Here is a 16,592-nt window from a genome sequence, read left to right on the forward strand (position 1 = left end):
GCGACGGGCTAGGGTGGAAATTCTTGTTGCCCCCCCGGCTCAAAGCCTGCACGTTGGAGTTCAAGCCGGTGAACGAGAGGGTAGCTTCCCTACGCCTTTGGGTGGGGGGACGGGTCCTGACTGTTGTTTGCTCTTACGCATTAAACAGCAGCTCAGAGTACCCACCCTTTATGGATTCACTCGAGGGAGTACTTGAGAGTGCTCCTCCGGGTAATTCCCTCATTCTACTGAGGGACTTCAACGCTCATGTTGGCAACGACAGTGAAACCTGGAGAGGCGTGATTGGGAAGAATGGCCGCCCGGATCTGAACCAGAGTGGTGTTTTGTTATTGGACTTTTGTGCTCGTCACAGATTGTCCATAACAAACATCATGTGCAAACAAAAGGGTGTCCATATGTGCACTTGGCACCAGGACACCCTAGGCCGCAGTTCCATGATCGAATTTGTAGTTGTGTCATCGGATTTACGATTGGAGCTGTGGCCGCAAGATGGTTGGTGCCTGTCGTGGCAGTAATCCTAGAAACCGCTGGTAGACATCAGCAGTGAGGGATTCCGTCAAGCTGAAGAAAGAGACCTATCGGACTCTTTTGGCTCATAGGACTCCGGAAGCAGCAGACAGGTACCGACAGGCCAAGCGGTGTGCGGCTTCAGCGGTCGCGGAGGCAAAAACTCGGACATGGGAGGAGTTTGGGGAAGCCATGGAAAACGACTTTCGGATCCACCACCTCAGGAAAGGGAAGCAGTGCAATGTCAACACCGTGTATGGTGGGGATGGTGTTGTGCTGACCTCGACTGCGGATGTTGTGGATCGGTGAGAAGGAATACTTCGAAGACCTCCTCCATCCTACCAGCACGTCTTCCTATGAGGAAACAGTGCCTGGGGAATATGTCGTGGGCTCTCCTATTTCTGGGGCTGATGTTGCCGAGGTAGTTAAAAAGCTCCTCTGTGGAAAGGCCCCGGGGGTAGATGAGATAAGCCCGGAGTTCCTTAAGGCTCTGGACGCCGTGGGGGTGTCTTGGTTGACAAGACTCTGCAGCATCGCGTGGACATCGGGGGCGGTACATCTGGATTGGCAGACCGGGGTGCTGGTTCCTCTCTTTAAGAAGGGGAACCGGAGGGTGTGTTCCAACTATCGTGGTATCACACTCCTCAGCCTTCCCGGTAAGGTCAATTCAGGTGTACTGGATAGGAGGGTACGCCGGATAGTCGATCCTCGGATTCAGGAGGAACAGTGTGGTTTTCGTCCTGGTCGTGGAACTGTGGACCAGTTATATACTCTCGGCAGGGTCATTGAGGGTGCATGGGAGTTTGCCCTACCAGTCTACATGTGCTTTGTGGAATTGGAGAAGGCATTCGACCGTGTATCCCGGGAAGTCCTGTAGGGAGTGCTCAGAGAGTATCGGGTAAAAGACTGTCTTACTGTGGTGGTCCACTCCCTGTATAATCAGTGTCAGAGCTTGGTCCGCATTGCCGGCAGTAAGTTGGACCCGTTTCCAGTGATGGTTGGACTCCGCCAAGGCTGCCCTTTTTCACCGATTCTGTTCATAACTTTTATGGACAGAATTTCTAGGCGCAGTCAGGGCGTTGAGAGTATCTGGTTTGGTGGCTGCAGGATAAGGGCTCTGCTATTTGCAGATGATGTGGTCCTGATGGCTTCATCTGGCCAAGATCTTCAGCTCTTACTGGAGCTGAGTGTGAAGCGACTGAGATGAGAATCAGCACCTCTAAGTCCGAGTCCATGGTTCTCGCCCGGAAAAGGGTGGAGTGCCATCTCCAAGTTGGGGAGGAGATCTTGCCCCAAGTGGAGGAATTCAAGTACCTCGGAGTCTTGTTCACGAGTGAGGGAAGAGTGGACCGTGATATCGACAGGCGGATCGGTGCGGCGTCTTCAGTAATGCTGACGCTGTATCGTTTCGTTGTGGTGAAGAAGGAGCTGAGCCAGAAGGCAAAGCTCTCAATTTACCGGTCAATCTACATTCCCATCCACACCTATGGTCATGACCGAAAGGACAAGATCACGGGTACAAGCAGCCGAAATGAGTTTCCTCCGCCGGGTGGCGGTGCTCTCCCTTAGAGATAGGGTGAGAAGCTCTGCCATCCGGGAGGAGCTCAAAGTAAAGCCGCTGCTCGTCCACATTGAGAGGAGCCAGATGAGGTGGTTCGATCATCTGGTCAGGATGCCACCCGAACGGCTCCCTAGGGAGGTGTTTCGGGCACGTCCGACCATTAGGAGGCCACGGGGAAGACCCAGGACACGTTGGGAAGACTATCACTCCCGGCTGGCCAGGCAACGCCTCGGGATCCCCCGGGAGGAGCTGGACAAAGTGGCTGGGGAGAGGGAAGTCTGGGCTTCCCTGCTTAGGCTACTGCCCCCGCGACCCGACCTCGGATAAGCGGAAGAAGTTGGATCCCGCGACCCGACCTCGGATAAGCGGAAGAAGATGGATGGATGGATGGATGGATTATCTGGCGTTTTGATTTTGCAATATTATGCAAAAGCAACTTTTCTTACCTTCTGGTACCTGCTGATCTGTATTCTTACTATTTAAAGGCCTACTGAAATGAGATTTTCTTATTCAAACAGGGATAGCAGGTCCATTCTATGTGTCATACTTGATCATTTCGTGATATTGCCATATTTTTGCTGAAAGGATTTAGTAGAGAATATCTACGATAAAGTTCGCAACTGGAGAAAAGCCCTGCCTCTCCCGGAAGTCGCAGAAGATGACGTCACATGTTGATGGCTCCTCATATATTCACATTGATTTTAATGGGAGCCACCAACAAAAACAGCTATTCGGACTGAGAAAACGACAATTTCCCCATTAATTTGAGCAAGGATGAAAGATTCGTGTTTGAGGATATTGATAGCGACGGACTAGGAAAAAAAAAACTATATAAAAAAAAAAAAAAAACGCGATTGCATTGAGATGGATTCATATGTTTTTAGAGACATTTACTAGGATTATTCCTGGAAATCCCTTATCTTTCTATTGTGTTGCTAGTGTTTTAGTGAGTTTAACAGTACCTGATAGTCGGAAGTGTATGTCCACGGCCGGGTGTTGACGCGCGGTGTCTCGGGGAAGTCGACGGCAGCTGTACGGGAGGCGCAAGCTCAGCCGATATACGGTAAGTGGCGACTTTCTAATCACAATTTTCTCACCAAAATCTGCTGGTTGACAAGTGGTCGGGATCCATGTCCGCTGTGATCCATGGTAAAGTTTCAACTCAGTGAATTTTAAACAGGGAATCACCGTGTGCTTGTGTGGCTAAAGGCTACAGCTTCCCAACTTCATCTTTCTACTGTGACTTCCCCAATATTAATTGAACAAATTGCAAAAGATTCAGCAACACAGATGTCCAAAAAAACTGTATAATTATGCCGTTAAAGCAGATGACATTTAGCTGTGTGTGCGCACAGGAAGTATTCCTAAAAACCTGTGACGTCTTGCGTACACGTCATCATTACACGACGTTTCGAAGACTAAACTCCCGGGAAATTTAAAATTGTAATTTAGTAAACTAAAAAGGCCGTATTGGCATGTGTTGCAATGTTAACATTTCATCATTGATATATAAACTATCAGACTGCGTGGTGGGTAGTAGTGGGTTTCAGTAGGCCTTTCAATCAATGCTCCGTTATTGATTGAAGTAAAGTCTGAATGTCATTACAACCCTGAAGCGACTGTCAGAAAGTGACTTGAAGATGAGCTGTAAAACATCATCAATGCAACATTTTGACCAAAGAACCACCATCACATGTTATGTGGACCACAAGGAAGTCTTTCACTTTTAGAAAAAAAATAAACTAAAATGACTCCTTTAATGCGCCTTATAATCAGGTGCTCCATTTTATAAGAAAATAGACCTGACGAGACCCGCTCATCGACAGTGCGCCTTATAATCCCGTGCGCCCTATGGTCGAAAAATACGGTACATGTGTCAGCATAAGGGGTTTGTTCTTCATACCTTGTTTATCCAGAAAACCATGGCGTCCTCCATGTCGAAGGGAAGTTCTTTGGAGGGATTGAAGGTGGAGAAGCGCTCCACAGAGGCCACCACTTTCTCAATGCTGATCATCTCCACTGTGTAAGCCATCATCAGAGAATCAATCATGGGCACATGAGCACTCTGCATGAGAGAGAGAAAGAGAGAGAGAGAAAGAGAAAGAGAAAGAGAAAGAGAAAGAGAGAGAGAGAGAGAGAGAGAGAGATGATGAACGGATATTAATTCTGGGTTACTGAAAACGTTCGATAAACGAGCAGTGTTGTCATGTTGTGTGCAGACCCAGCCACAGTGAAATCAAGCAGATGGCTGATTCTCACATGTTGCCCCAATAAGGCGCGGAGGGACCGTTGCAGGAATGGCTCAGTTTCTTTAAAAATGCTGTGTAGTCAGCAAAGTGGGAGCGGCTCCATAGCAGACATAAAACAAGTGCTGTCCTGCACAGAACTTTCCATCCCGTCACCAAGCTTTGTGTAGATCAGTAGATTATTGCATCAGGCCACAAGCAGGAAAAGCAGACTCACATCCTTGGCTTGCGAGCACAAAGTGACAGGCCAACTCAACAGCACAGCTGGTTTCCATGGTAACGGATGTGGAAGGCGAAATAAACTGAGCTGGTGGTTGATGGTCATTCGAGCTGAGAGCACAAACACGTTGTCTGTCGTCCATAAAACAAAACACTATTGTTGGGTTGAACGTGACGTCACGCCTGCACACCATGTGCTCGGACTCAAGCACATGGTGGATAAAATAGAGCCAGACAGGCAAGAAGTCTATTAAACATGCAGAATAAATCCCCACATCTGCGCCCTCGTCCAAGGTTTCTCTTTGTTCCCATTGGGTTTAGTTTTTTCTTGGCTTGATGTAAGATCTGAGTCGTTGTGGTTGTGTGCAGCCCTTTGAGACATGTGTGAATAAGGGCTATATAAGTCAACTTTGATTGATTGATTGTTGAAACAATAACGCAGCAAAAATGTTTCAGCTGTTAAGTCCGAGTTCACAGTGAACACTTTTTTAATGTATGTATGAACTTAAAATACACTGCCAAAGTATATTTATGACTTATTTACTTTCTGTATTGTATCTGTACGTATATTTGCAGTTTTCTTCACAGGGATTCTAGTGAGGTCGAAAGTAATAATAGAGGAATTTTTAAATATCTGCTGTATTCAGGGGACACCGCACCCTGAAGTTGAGATTTTACCATTTTTAAGATGCTTTAGAAGGCATTTAATTCTGTAAACATACAATTTAAAGAACATAGCCCAAGGGCTAGTATTTTATTGTATAAAATTATCTATTTAAATTTGCAAAATGTTTAGGAATAATGACTAAACATTGTGATTGTAAAAACTCAAATATATTGTCGACCTATTATTATCAGATGCACAAATAAATGCAACATTGTCTGTCGTGGCTTGAAAGGAAGTTTGGTTGACCAGATAGCTTAAAAACTCAACTTTTATTTATTTATTTATTTTTTAAATTTCGAGAAAAGTATTTTTTCTTAAGAGTGCATGGAGTCACTCCATCACATTCAGCTATTTTTTTACATTTAACTTGCATTTTTGCCACCAAACCTTTAGCAAATGCTCACATCTGCGATGCCAAAGGTAAAGAAACAGGAGCCATATTGATTGTTTGCCATCCACGTGGGAGGGGGACGGCCTCAAGGTCAGCAATTATTTTTGAACACATTGCTGTGAAATCCCACACATATAACTGCTTACTCCCATGTTGCCAAAATATCCTTCAAACTCACCATCTTGATGGGTAAGCAAGCCAGGTCCTCGTCTGTGACAGCCTGCTCATCGCTGTCCACAACATAAATGCCCTTCCTGTCCAGAGATTGGATGACAGAGTGATGCGACTTAAGAGACGCTGCCTGCTCTGTCTTCAGGATGAGGGCGCAGACACGGCAGTAAAGCTCGCAGGATAGCAGCAGGCGGATCACAGGTGGCTTGATGTGTTCCTGGTCGTACTGGTCTGTGTAGAAGGGATCCCTCAAGTCCTCTGGTATATGGTCTGTAACCACCAAACAGATGCAAGGTTTAGATCAGGAGTCCCCAAACTTTTTGACTCGGGGGCCACATTGGTTTAAAAAGATTTGCCCGAGCTGTGTGTGTAATATATATATATATATATATATATATTCATACAAACCACGTTGGGAAATTATGTTAGATGTAAATATAAACGGGATACAATGATTTGCAAATCCTTTTCAACCCATATTCAGTTGAATGCACTACAAAGACAACATATTTGATGTTCAAACTCATAAACTTTATTCGTTTTTGCAAATAATAATTAATTTAGAATTTCATGGCTGCAACACGTGCCAAAGTAGTTGGGAAAAGGCATGTTTACCACTGTGTTACATCACCTTTTCTTTTAACAACACTCAATAAACGTTTGGGAACTGAAGAAACTAATTGTTGAAGCTTTGAAAGTGGAATTCTTTCTCATTCTTGTTTTATGTAGAGCTTTAGTCGTTCAACAGTCCGGGGTCTCCGCTGTCTTTTTTTTTACGCTTCATAATGCGCCACACATTTTCGATGGGAGACAGGTCTGGACTGCAGGCGGGCCAGGAATGTACCCGCACTCTTTTACTACGAAACCATGCTGTTGTAACACGTGGCTTGGCATTGTCTTGCTGAAATAAGCAAGGGCGTCCATGATAATGTTGCTTGGATGACAACATATGTTGTTCCAAACCCTGTATGGACCATTCAGCATTAATGGTGCCTTCACAGATGTGTAAGTTACCCATGCCTTGGGCACTAATACACCACCATACCATCACAGATGCTGGCTTTTGAACTTCACGCCTTTAACAATCCGGATGGTTATTTTCCTCTTTGTTTCGGAGGATACCATGTCCACAGTTTCCAAATATAATTTGAAATGTGGACTCGTCAGACCACAGAACACTTTTCCACTTTGCATCAGTCCATCTTAGATGAGCTCGGGCCCAGCGAAGCCTTGATGTTGTTGATAAATGGGTTTTGCTTAGCATAGCAGAGTTTTAACTTGCACTTACAGATGTAGCAACCAACTGTAGTTACTGACAGTGGTTTTCTGTTATGAAGTGTTCCCGAGCCCATGTGGTGATTTCCTTTACACACTGATGTCGGTTTTTGATGCAGTACCGCCTGAGGGATCAAAAGTCAGTAATATCATCGCTTACATGCAGTGATTTCTTAAGATTCTTTTAACCTTTTGATGATTTTACGGACCGTAGATGGTAAAATCCCTAAATTCCTTGCAATCGCTCGTTGAGAAATGTTCTAAAACTGTTATACAATTTGCTTACAAATTGGTGACCCTTGCCCCATCCATGTTTGTGAATTACTTAGCATTTCATGGAAGCTGCTTTTATACCCAATCATGGTATCCACCTGTTCCCAATTAGCCTGCACACCTGTGGGATGTTCCATATAAGTGTTTGATGAGCATTCCTCAACTTTATCAGTACTTATTGCCACCTTTCCCAACTTCTTTGTCACGTGTTGCTGGCATCAAATTCTAAAGTTCATGATTATTTGCACTGCGATGAGGTGGCGACTTGTCCAGGGTGTACCCCGCCTTCCGCCCGATTGTAGCTGAGATAGGCGCCAGCGCCCCCCGCAACCCCAAAAGGGAATAAGCGGTAGAAAATGGATGTATGGATGATTATTTGCAAAAAAAAATGTTTATCAGTTTGAACATCAAATATGTTGTCTTTGTAGTATATTCAACTGAATATGGGTTGAAAATGATTTGCAAATCATTGTATTCCGTTTACATTTACATCTAACACAATTTCCCAACTCATATGGAAACGGGGTTTGTATATATATATATATATATACATATATATATTCCGGCGCGATGATGTCACGTTATCGATGGGAAAATGGATTTTTAGACAATATGATTTGCCTGAGTGGCTAGGAGACACCGAGAGTAACAAGCGATAAAAAATGGATTAGAGAGGACAGATCTAAAAAAAAATGTTTTAAAAATATATATAAATTTTTTTCAACTTGGGACATCCAGTGGGCCGGATTTTGGATGCCGGCGGGCCGTAGTTTGGGGATCAATGGTTTGATAGTTATTCATGTAAATAATTTCAAATAAAATTTGACTTCGACAACCCCTCACAAAAACAGTGGAATAAACTTGGAGTTTGAGATTATTTGAAACACGCATGCATACAACATGGTACATCACAATTTCCAGTTTCAACATGTTTGAAAAGGAGTAGGAAGAAGCAGAACTTATTTAATCCTTTCCTTTACATAGCAGTTGCTCACACTTTTGTTCTCAATTTATTCACAAAATACTCCATAAGTAATAAGATTAAAAATGAATAAAAATTAGTGAAGTAAGTTATATTTCATATGGTGAAATGAATAAGATTATCTCGAAAATGAATGAAGGGATTAAATTAATTCAGAATATTAATTATGGTTCTTCTTTGTACTTTGTAAACACTTTAGGTTTAAAGAGTGTCTTGAATTGGATCATGAGTACATTGTTTATTTGCTTTAATCCATTCCATTATTCCATTCCACATACTGATATACTGAAGGTCTTAAGTGTTGCACGTGCATACAAATGTTTTAAAATAAATTTTTCTCCAAGATTACATTTCTCTTTTGTTGAGAATAATTGTTGTATATTCTTGGGTAGCAGATTTTAGTTAGTGAATTTGCAGACAGCTAAAATTATGCACAAAGCTATGTCGTGGAATTTCAGTATATGGAGGATGTTCATTCAGTTTCTTTTTGTAGAAAACAAAAGAAGATAACAGACAGGACACACATCTACATTCATTTCAAATGGCAACTTTCTAACTTTAAGAAACTAAAAGACATGAAGAAAATACACTTTTATTCTAAGATCAAGCAGAGTAAAAAACGTATGTAAAAAAAAAAAATCACTAAATTCCGAGGAAAAAAAGAAAAATAAAAACCAAGTGACTATAGTTCTGTGTACCACATTTTTCAGACTATGAGGCACAAATAAAATCCTTTCAGTTTCTCAAAAATCGACAGTGCGCCATCCATCTATCCATCCATCTTCTTCCGCTTATCCGAGGACAGGTCGCGGGGGCAGCAGCCTAAGCAGGGAAGCCCAGACTTTCCTCTCCCCAGCCACTTCGTCCAGCTCCTCCCGGGGAACCCCGAGGCGTTCTCAGGCCAGCCAGGAAACAGAGTCTTCGCAACGTGTCCTGGGTCTTCCCCGTGGCCTCCTACCGGTTGGACGTGCCCTAAACACCTCCCTGGGGAGGCGTTCGGGTGGCATCCTGACCAGATGCCCGAACCACCTCATCTGGCTTCTCTCCTTGTGGAGGAGCAGGGGCTTTACTTTCAGCTCCCCCCGCTCCTCATCCTCTCTCTAAAGGAGAGCCCCACCACCCAGCGGAGGAAACTTATTTCGGCCGCTTGTACCCGTGATCTTGTCTTTTCGTTCATAACCCAAAGCTCATGACCATAGGTGAGGATGGGAACGTAGATCGACCGGTAAGTTGAGAGCTTTGCCTTCCGGCACTGCTCCTTCTTCACCACAACGGATCGATACAGCGTCCGCATTACTGAAGACGCCGCACCGATCCGCCTGTCGATCTCACGATACACTCTTCCCTCACTCATGAAAAAGACTCTAAGGTACTTGAACTCCTCCACTTGGGGCAGGATCTCCTCCCCAACCCAGAGATGGCATTCCACCCTTTTCCGGGCGAGAACCATGGACTCGGACTTGGAGGTGCTGATTCTCGTTCCGGTCGCTTCACACTCGGCTGCGAACAGGTCCAGTGAGAGCTGAAGATCCTGGTTAGATGAAGCCATCAGGACCACATCATCTGCAAAAAGCAGAGACCTAATCCTGCAGCCACCAAACCGGTTCCCCTCAACGCCTTCACTGCGCTCAGAAATTCTGTCTGTAAAAGTTATGAACAGAATCGGTGACAAAGGACAGCCTTGGCGGAGTCCAACCCTCACTGGAATCGGGTCCGACTCACTGCCGGCAATGCGGACCAATTTTATAACCTGGTGCGCCTAATGCACGGAATAATTGAGGTTGTGCTTACCGACCTTGAAGGAATTTAATTAGATACATGATGTAATGATAAGTGTGACCAGTAGATGGTAGTCACACAGAAGGGATTTGTGGACTGTAATATGACGCCAGTAAACCAACAAAACTTTAAATGTTTCATTGAAAATATAGAACGTTACACACGGCACTCAAAAATATGTCAAAATGTTTTGGTATGACTTTGAAGCCGCACCGCTTGTTAGATTGATGGGTCATTATGGCTACCATAGTCAGAGATACAAGTATTACTATTGTGTGTATAAAGACCGCAAAATGGCACTCATTTGCAGACATTATCTGCCATTTTGTTTCACAATATTAAGCAAAACCAAGTTTTCTTACCCTCTGGTACCTGCTGATCTGTATAAGTCCTGAAAATTTGCGCAAGTCCGTCACTGTAGTCCGACCCCGTAGTCAATAAGCTTCTTCTTTTTCTCTATCTTCCTGTTATGTGACATGTATCCTCTGCTGTTGTCATTTAGTAGTGTAAAGTTATTACTTACATTTGTCAGTAAACTCCCAATGAAAGCACGAAAACATACCGGTGTAGTGAGTTTACATTATTCACCCAAGGAACTTTAGTTTAATTAGAGAGTTCCGGTCGGACGTTTTTTCACAGGACACATTTCCGGCGTTGTTGTTGTACTAGCGAGCCACAGATGAGGAGATGCTGCTCCGTTATTGATTGAAGTAAGGTCTGAGTATCATTAGAACAGTTAGCTCTATCTTTTGACACTTCTTCAACTCTCGTCCTTGCACACTACACCGCTACAACAAAGATGACTTATCTTTAAGAGACTGTCAGAAAGTGACTTGAAGATGATCTGTAAAATATCATCTATGCAACATTTTGACCAAAGAACCATCATTACATGTTTTGTAGACCACAAGGAAGTATTTTGCATTTAGAAAAAAATCACAATAATATGACTCCTTTAATGCACTTTATAATCCGGTGACCTGAAAAAACTCACTCATCGGCAGTGCACTTTATAATCCAGTGTGCAGTACGGTTCAGGAAATACGGTACATTATCTGCTTCTTTCTATCAACATGAAACAAAGTGAATGAACATCCTCCAAGTCTGCTAATTCCATCATTTTAGCAGGGGGTTGTACACCAAGAGAGACAGCTCAAACTTGTCAAACAACTACTGGAATACAAAACAAGCTTCTCTCTTTCTGTGTAATATTTGTTCTGTTTCAGTCAGAGACTGACAATTTATAGCCTTGCAAGAGCTCTGGGTTTGAGGGCAGGCACCCCAGGTGATATGTTTAGCTTTGTTAGCAATCCAAAGAACTGGAGATACTCAAAGTACAAAAATAAACAGAGACCTAAACAAGAGATTATGTTACTCCATGTAACACCATGACTATATAAGGAGTTGAGACTTTTGGTATGCTAAAATCAAAATGGGTAAACTAAACAGGGATGCTATAAATTAGGTCTGAAAAACCTTTCCAAATATTTTTTAAACACAATAGTGGAGCGAGAAATTACCTTGTTCTACCAAATGTGTGTGTCGTCACCAAGCGCTGCATACTGTGACATGCTCCGTTCTGACAGAATAAAGGAAGCCAGCCGTCAGCAATCTTACATTCACAAATGTCTCCAGGAGCTCCTGGGTTGGGGACTATAAAGCGTAGGTGTGCACGCTAAAACACTACTTAACTTTTACGATTGGGGGTAGGTTTGCAAAAGCACAGCAAAGAAAACTATCATCTTAGGTCTATGAAATATAAACAGATAATTACTAGGGGTGTAACGGTACACACAAATTCCGGTTTGGTACGCACCTCGGTTTAGAGGTCACGGTTCGGTTCATTTTCGGTACAGTAAGAAAACAACAAAATATACATTTTATTTACCAAATTTGTAAACAATGGCTTAATCCTTTTAACATTGGGAACTAGGGCTTGGCAATATATCAATATATACGGTATATCGCAGGTTTGTCTCTGTGCGATATAGAAAATGATTATATCGTAATATTTGATTACCGTATTTTTCGGACTATAAGTCGCAGTCTTCTCCACAGTCCAGAAAACATTTTTTTTTTTTTTATAGTTTGGCCAAGTCTCATCCCCGACCAAACTACAAAAAAAAAAAGCGACTTATAGTCCGAAAAATACGGTATATGTTCTCACACCGTTGCTTTAACCTGCGTGCATTACTGTACATTACTGGCGTGTCTCACTCCTTCTCGTCCTTCCTTCTCACAGAGATGTAAAATAAGCCCGCTTTCTTATATACGTGTAGCGTCATACGCTCTCACCGACCAGAGAGGTAGCAACATGGCTAACGTTAGCTGAGGCAGGTCGAGTTGCATTTAGCTTTGGGCATCACACAACAGGCGTTTCTCACTCCTCCTCGTCTGTCATTCTGACAGATACGGAAAACAAGCCCGCCTTCTTACATACGTCACATACTCTCGCGAGTCTATCGTGATAGCTCTTGCCGATCAGAGAGGTAGCAGCATGGCTAACGTTAGCTGAGGCAGGTCGAGCGAGCGGAGCTTGTGACAATACGAGAGAGATGGTGCGAAACGTATCACAAATGGAGGAAGAACAAAAAAGGCCCAACATAAAGAGCAGGGGGTCCATCATCTGGCGGTGGTTTGGCTCCAAGTGGGAAGATATTTAGCAGACAACAGCAATATGCTGTTCAATGTATATACTATGATGATTAACCTGTGTGATGACTGTGTTATGCTGATAGTATATATTTGTACCATGAATTGATCAACGTGGACCCCGACTTAAACAAGTTGAAAAACTTATTCGGGTGTTACCATTTAGTGGTCAATTGTACGGAATATGTACTGTACTGTGCAATCTACTAATAAAAGTATCAATCAATCAGTGCAAAGTATACAGCAGAAGTGTTACTACAAAAAGGTAGCAAAAAGTCACCCGTGAGAGAATGAAGAGTATTTAATGAATACAGTTTTGGTCAATTGACTTAGTTGTGATTTCCCTCTCTGCATGAAAGTTTAAAATGAGCATATATTAATGCAGTATGAAGAAGAATGTTTAAATGTAGACACATAGAATCATCATACTGCTGTGATTATATGCATCAAGTGTTCATTCAAGGCCAAGGCAAAATATCATAATATATATCGTATATCGCAATATTGCATAAAAATATTGCGATATTAATAAAAGCCAATATCGCCCATCCCTATTGGGAACACTATAATAATTCTGCCCACGTTAATCAACATTAAACTGCCTCAAATTGTTGTTCAGATTAAATAAAATGAAGAAACTTTTCTTCTACATATAAAAAGTGCAACATTAAACAGTTTCAAGTCAACTCATCATGCTTAATTTATCACAGCATTTGGGAAGCTTGTAGCTGATATTTATTATGTAAATGTTATATTTTTATCAACATGTGATAGCAGGCACTCTGCCATTCAAAGCTTTTCTGTCCGTAACACGTACACGCACACACACACCGCAAAATGAGCTACCGTTACGCTAAAAGCTAATTAGCCTTCACCTCAAGCCAGAACTGCGAGCGAGCTGAGCTGCAGTTTAAGTTTCTAGAAGGTCAACGGGCTCATAGTGATGTTAGTAATAGTTGACTGGGAGGGGTTTATTACCATTTGGGGAGAGTACGCTGCCTTATACTCACCTGCTAAACACCTATCTGCTCGACGCTGAAGCATTTACTACATGCACTCTGAATACGCACTGCTGTTTGGCTGTTACCGTTATATATGTAATCAATCAAATGGTTGTGTGGGTCGGACAATGTTGGGTGCGGAGACAGAGGCAGTAGAAGCAAGGCAGCTTGCTAAGACTTTAGCTTAGAAACTTGTTCGGTACACTCCCTTACCGAACCGAAACGGTTCAATACAAATACACGTACAGTTACACCCCTAATAATTACCCATCAGTCCAACATTGTGAGTAAAAATACAAACAATAAGCTATTTTAAATCTGTTTCAAATGTTTGATAAATGTATTCTGTTCAAGTTAAGGCATCTATCTGGTTTGCTAATGCACCTCAGGCTTCTGTAAAAAGCCTCTGGTTGGATGCCTTCTTCCTCCCTTGGTGGTAACTGGTAAGCTAATATGTATCAAATACAGTGGTGAGTATGAAATGTATTCAGATCCCTTTAAATGTTTCATTACAGCCATTTGCTAAAATAAAAAAAAAGTTCATTTTATATCTCATTAATAATGTACACTCAGCACCCTATCTTGACAGACAAAACAGAAATGTAGACATTTCTGTAAATTTGTTGAAAACAAAAAAACTGAAAAATCACATGCACATAAAAGTATTCAGATTCTTTTCTCAATGCTGTGTCAATGCACATTTGGCAGGAATTACAGCTTCAAGTCTTTTTGAATATGATGCCATACGCATGGCACAGCTATTTTTTGGCATTCCTCTTTGCAGCACAACTCAAGCTCCATCTGATTGGAATCAGATGGAGTGTTGGTTTTCATCCAAAATGTCTCTGTATATTGCTGCATTCATCTTTCTCTCCCAGTTCCTGCCACTGAAAACCATCCCCACAGCATTGTAGGGACAGTATTGGCCTGGCCAAAGACTTCAATCTTTGTCTCATCAGACGAGATCATTTAGTTTTTCATGGTCTAAGAATCTTTCAGGTGCATTTTGGCAAACATTTGACCAAGAAATGGCTTTTGTCTGGTCAATCTATACTGATTGGTTGTTGCAGAAATGGTTGTTACGTAGGTCGCGAGCTACTGGTCAATGGCCAATCTATACTGATTGGTTGTTGCAGAAATGGTTGTTACGTAGGTCGCGAGCTACCGGTCAATTGCAGAGGGTGTGACAGTCCGTCACCAGCCAGGCATTCAAAAAATGAACCTAAAAATGAGCGATCATCAATCTTCACCAAAACGTCACTTGATTAACATTCTCAGCACCCGAAGGTCTTGTGAATGACGCTGGCTGCTGCCAGATCAGTATTAAGAAAAAATGCACAGTTACTATCCCCAAATAAAAGCACTGCTTAATCCTGCCTGCGTTAACAAAATAAGAGTCTAAGAAAGCTGGCGTGCACAAGCTAGAAAGCTACGGAGTTGGCCGCTAATGTATTTATTGTAAAGTGTATAGAAAGGAGTACAGAAGCTGGACAAATAAGATGGCAAAAACAAACCACTTTCATGTGGTATTGGACAGAAAAGAGGATTTTTTTTCTCCTCCATTTGAAAATGTGGACGTTATCACTACTGTCTGATTCAAATCATTGAAAGTCATCACAATCACTTATATTCTTGTCTTCATGAAAGCAACATGATTGTACTATCAAACACATTTAACGTGTTAACGTCTCTTTCATAAATAAATCAATATAACATTATATATATGAATGAGGTAGATACCCTAGACTTGGTCAAAGCTGCTCGCTTGCAGAAAAAGTGTGGGCATCCCTGTTCTAGAAGGTTCTCCTCTTTCTATAGAGGAATGCTATAGCTCTGATAGAGTGACCATCAGGTTCCTAGTCACCTTCCTGACTAGACTAAGATGAATGCAGCAATGTACAGACACATCCTGGATGAAAACCAACAATCCCATCCAACCTGATAGAGCTCAAGAGGTGCAGCAAAGAGGAATGGGCCAAACTGCATCAAAGACAGGTATATTCAAAAAGACAATTGCTGCCGAAGGTGCATCAACAAAGGGTCTGAATACTTACGTACATGTGATTTGAGTAGTTTATTTTTAAACACATTTGCAAAAAATTCTACTTTTGTTTTTTTAAGTCAAGATGGGGTGCGGAGTGTACATTAATAAGAAAAAAATGACATTTTTTCATTTCAAGCAAGTGGCTGCAAAGAAAAAAAAAAGAGTGAAAAATGTAAAGGGATCTGAATACTTTCCGTACCCACTGTATGGTAAGAAATAAGGAATTAAGACTTAGGGTTGTGACTGGTATACATACAGTATGATTTCATATACATATTGATTTATCTGGACAATAGTTCCTCAATCAACACACTAGATGTGGGCTTCCTTAAGAGCCAAGCAATGTTTCACCCAATGACTGAGAAGAAAAATCCAACAAAAAATAAGATTATCAATGTGCCTGCTGTGAAATGATAAGGCACTTAGAGCAATAAGTGAGCTCTCCATGGCAACAGTGTGTACACATGGAGATGACAATAAAAGATGATGGCATCAAATTAAACCGTGTGGTGCTGAGTAGTGTAGAGCTGTGTGTGAGCACACAAACTTGAACTGTGAGAACGTGATAAAGGAGTCTAGACAAGGGAAAGTGTTCACGTTTGACTTAATGCCACAGACGATGACTTTGTGTGGCAGTTATGATCCCATCAGGAGCTGGGATGAAAGTCTAGCACTAACTGGATGATACTGTAGCATCAGCTTAGACAAGTTGAGCGACACGAGCTAGCCAAATATAATAAGCACAACAAGCAGGCTGTAACTAAGACAGGTGTGCCCACACATGTCTGGCAACTCAGGGTGGGAGCAGCTGTGGCAGCCTGGAG

The 16,592-nt window shown here is 42.4% G+C and overlaps 1 protein-coding gene across 2 annotated transcripts in view; it reads right to left on the reverse strand.

Annotated features, from left to right (window-relative positions):
- Positions 1–16,592, reverse strand: part of LOC133556294 (calmodulin-regulated spectrin-associated protein 1-B-like) — an 81,770-nt gene that overhangs the window by 35,964 nt on the left and 29,214 nt on the right. For both annotated transcript variants that reach the window (XM_061906088.1, XM_061906087.1), the window contains exons 3-4: positions 5,770–6,032; positions 3,972–4,133 (exon numbers count right to left, since the gene is read on the reverse strand). In XM_061906088.1, coding sequence (XP_061762072.1) covers positions 3,972–4,133; positions 5,770–6,032 — 425 coding nt within the window. The remainder of the gene's footprint in view (positions 1–3,971; positions 4,134–5,769; positions 6,033–16,592) is intronic.

The sequence above is a fragment of the Nerophis ophidion genome, linkage group LG07, assembly GCF_033978795.1.
Source record: "Nerophis ophidion isolate RoL-2023_Sa linkage group LG07, RoL_Noph_v1.0, whole genome shotgun sequence".
NCBI lineage: Eukaryota > Metazoa > Chordata > Actinopteri > Syngnathiformes > Syngnathidae > Nerophis > Nerophis ophidion.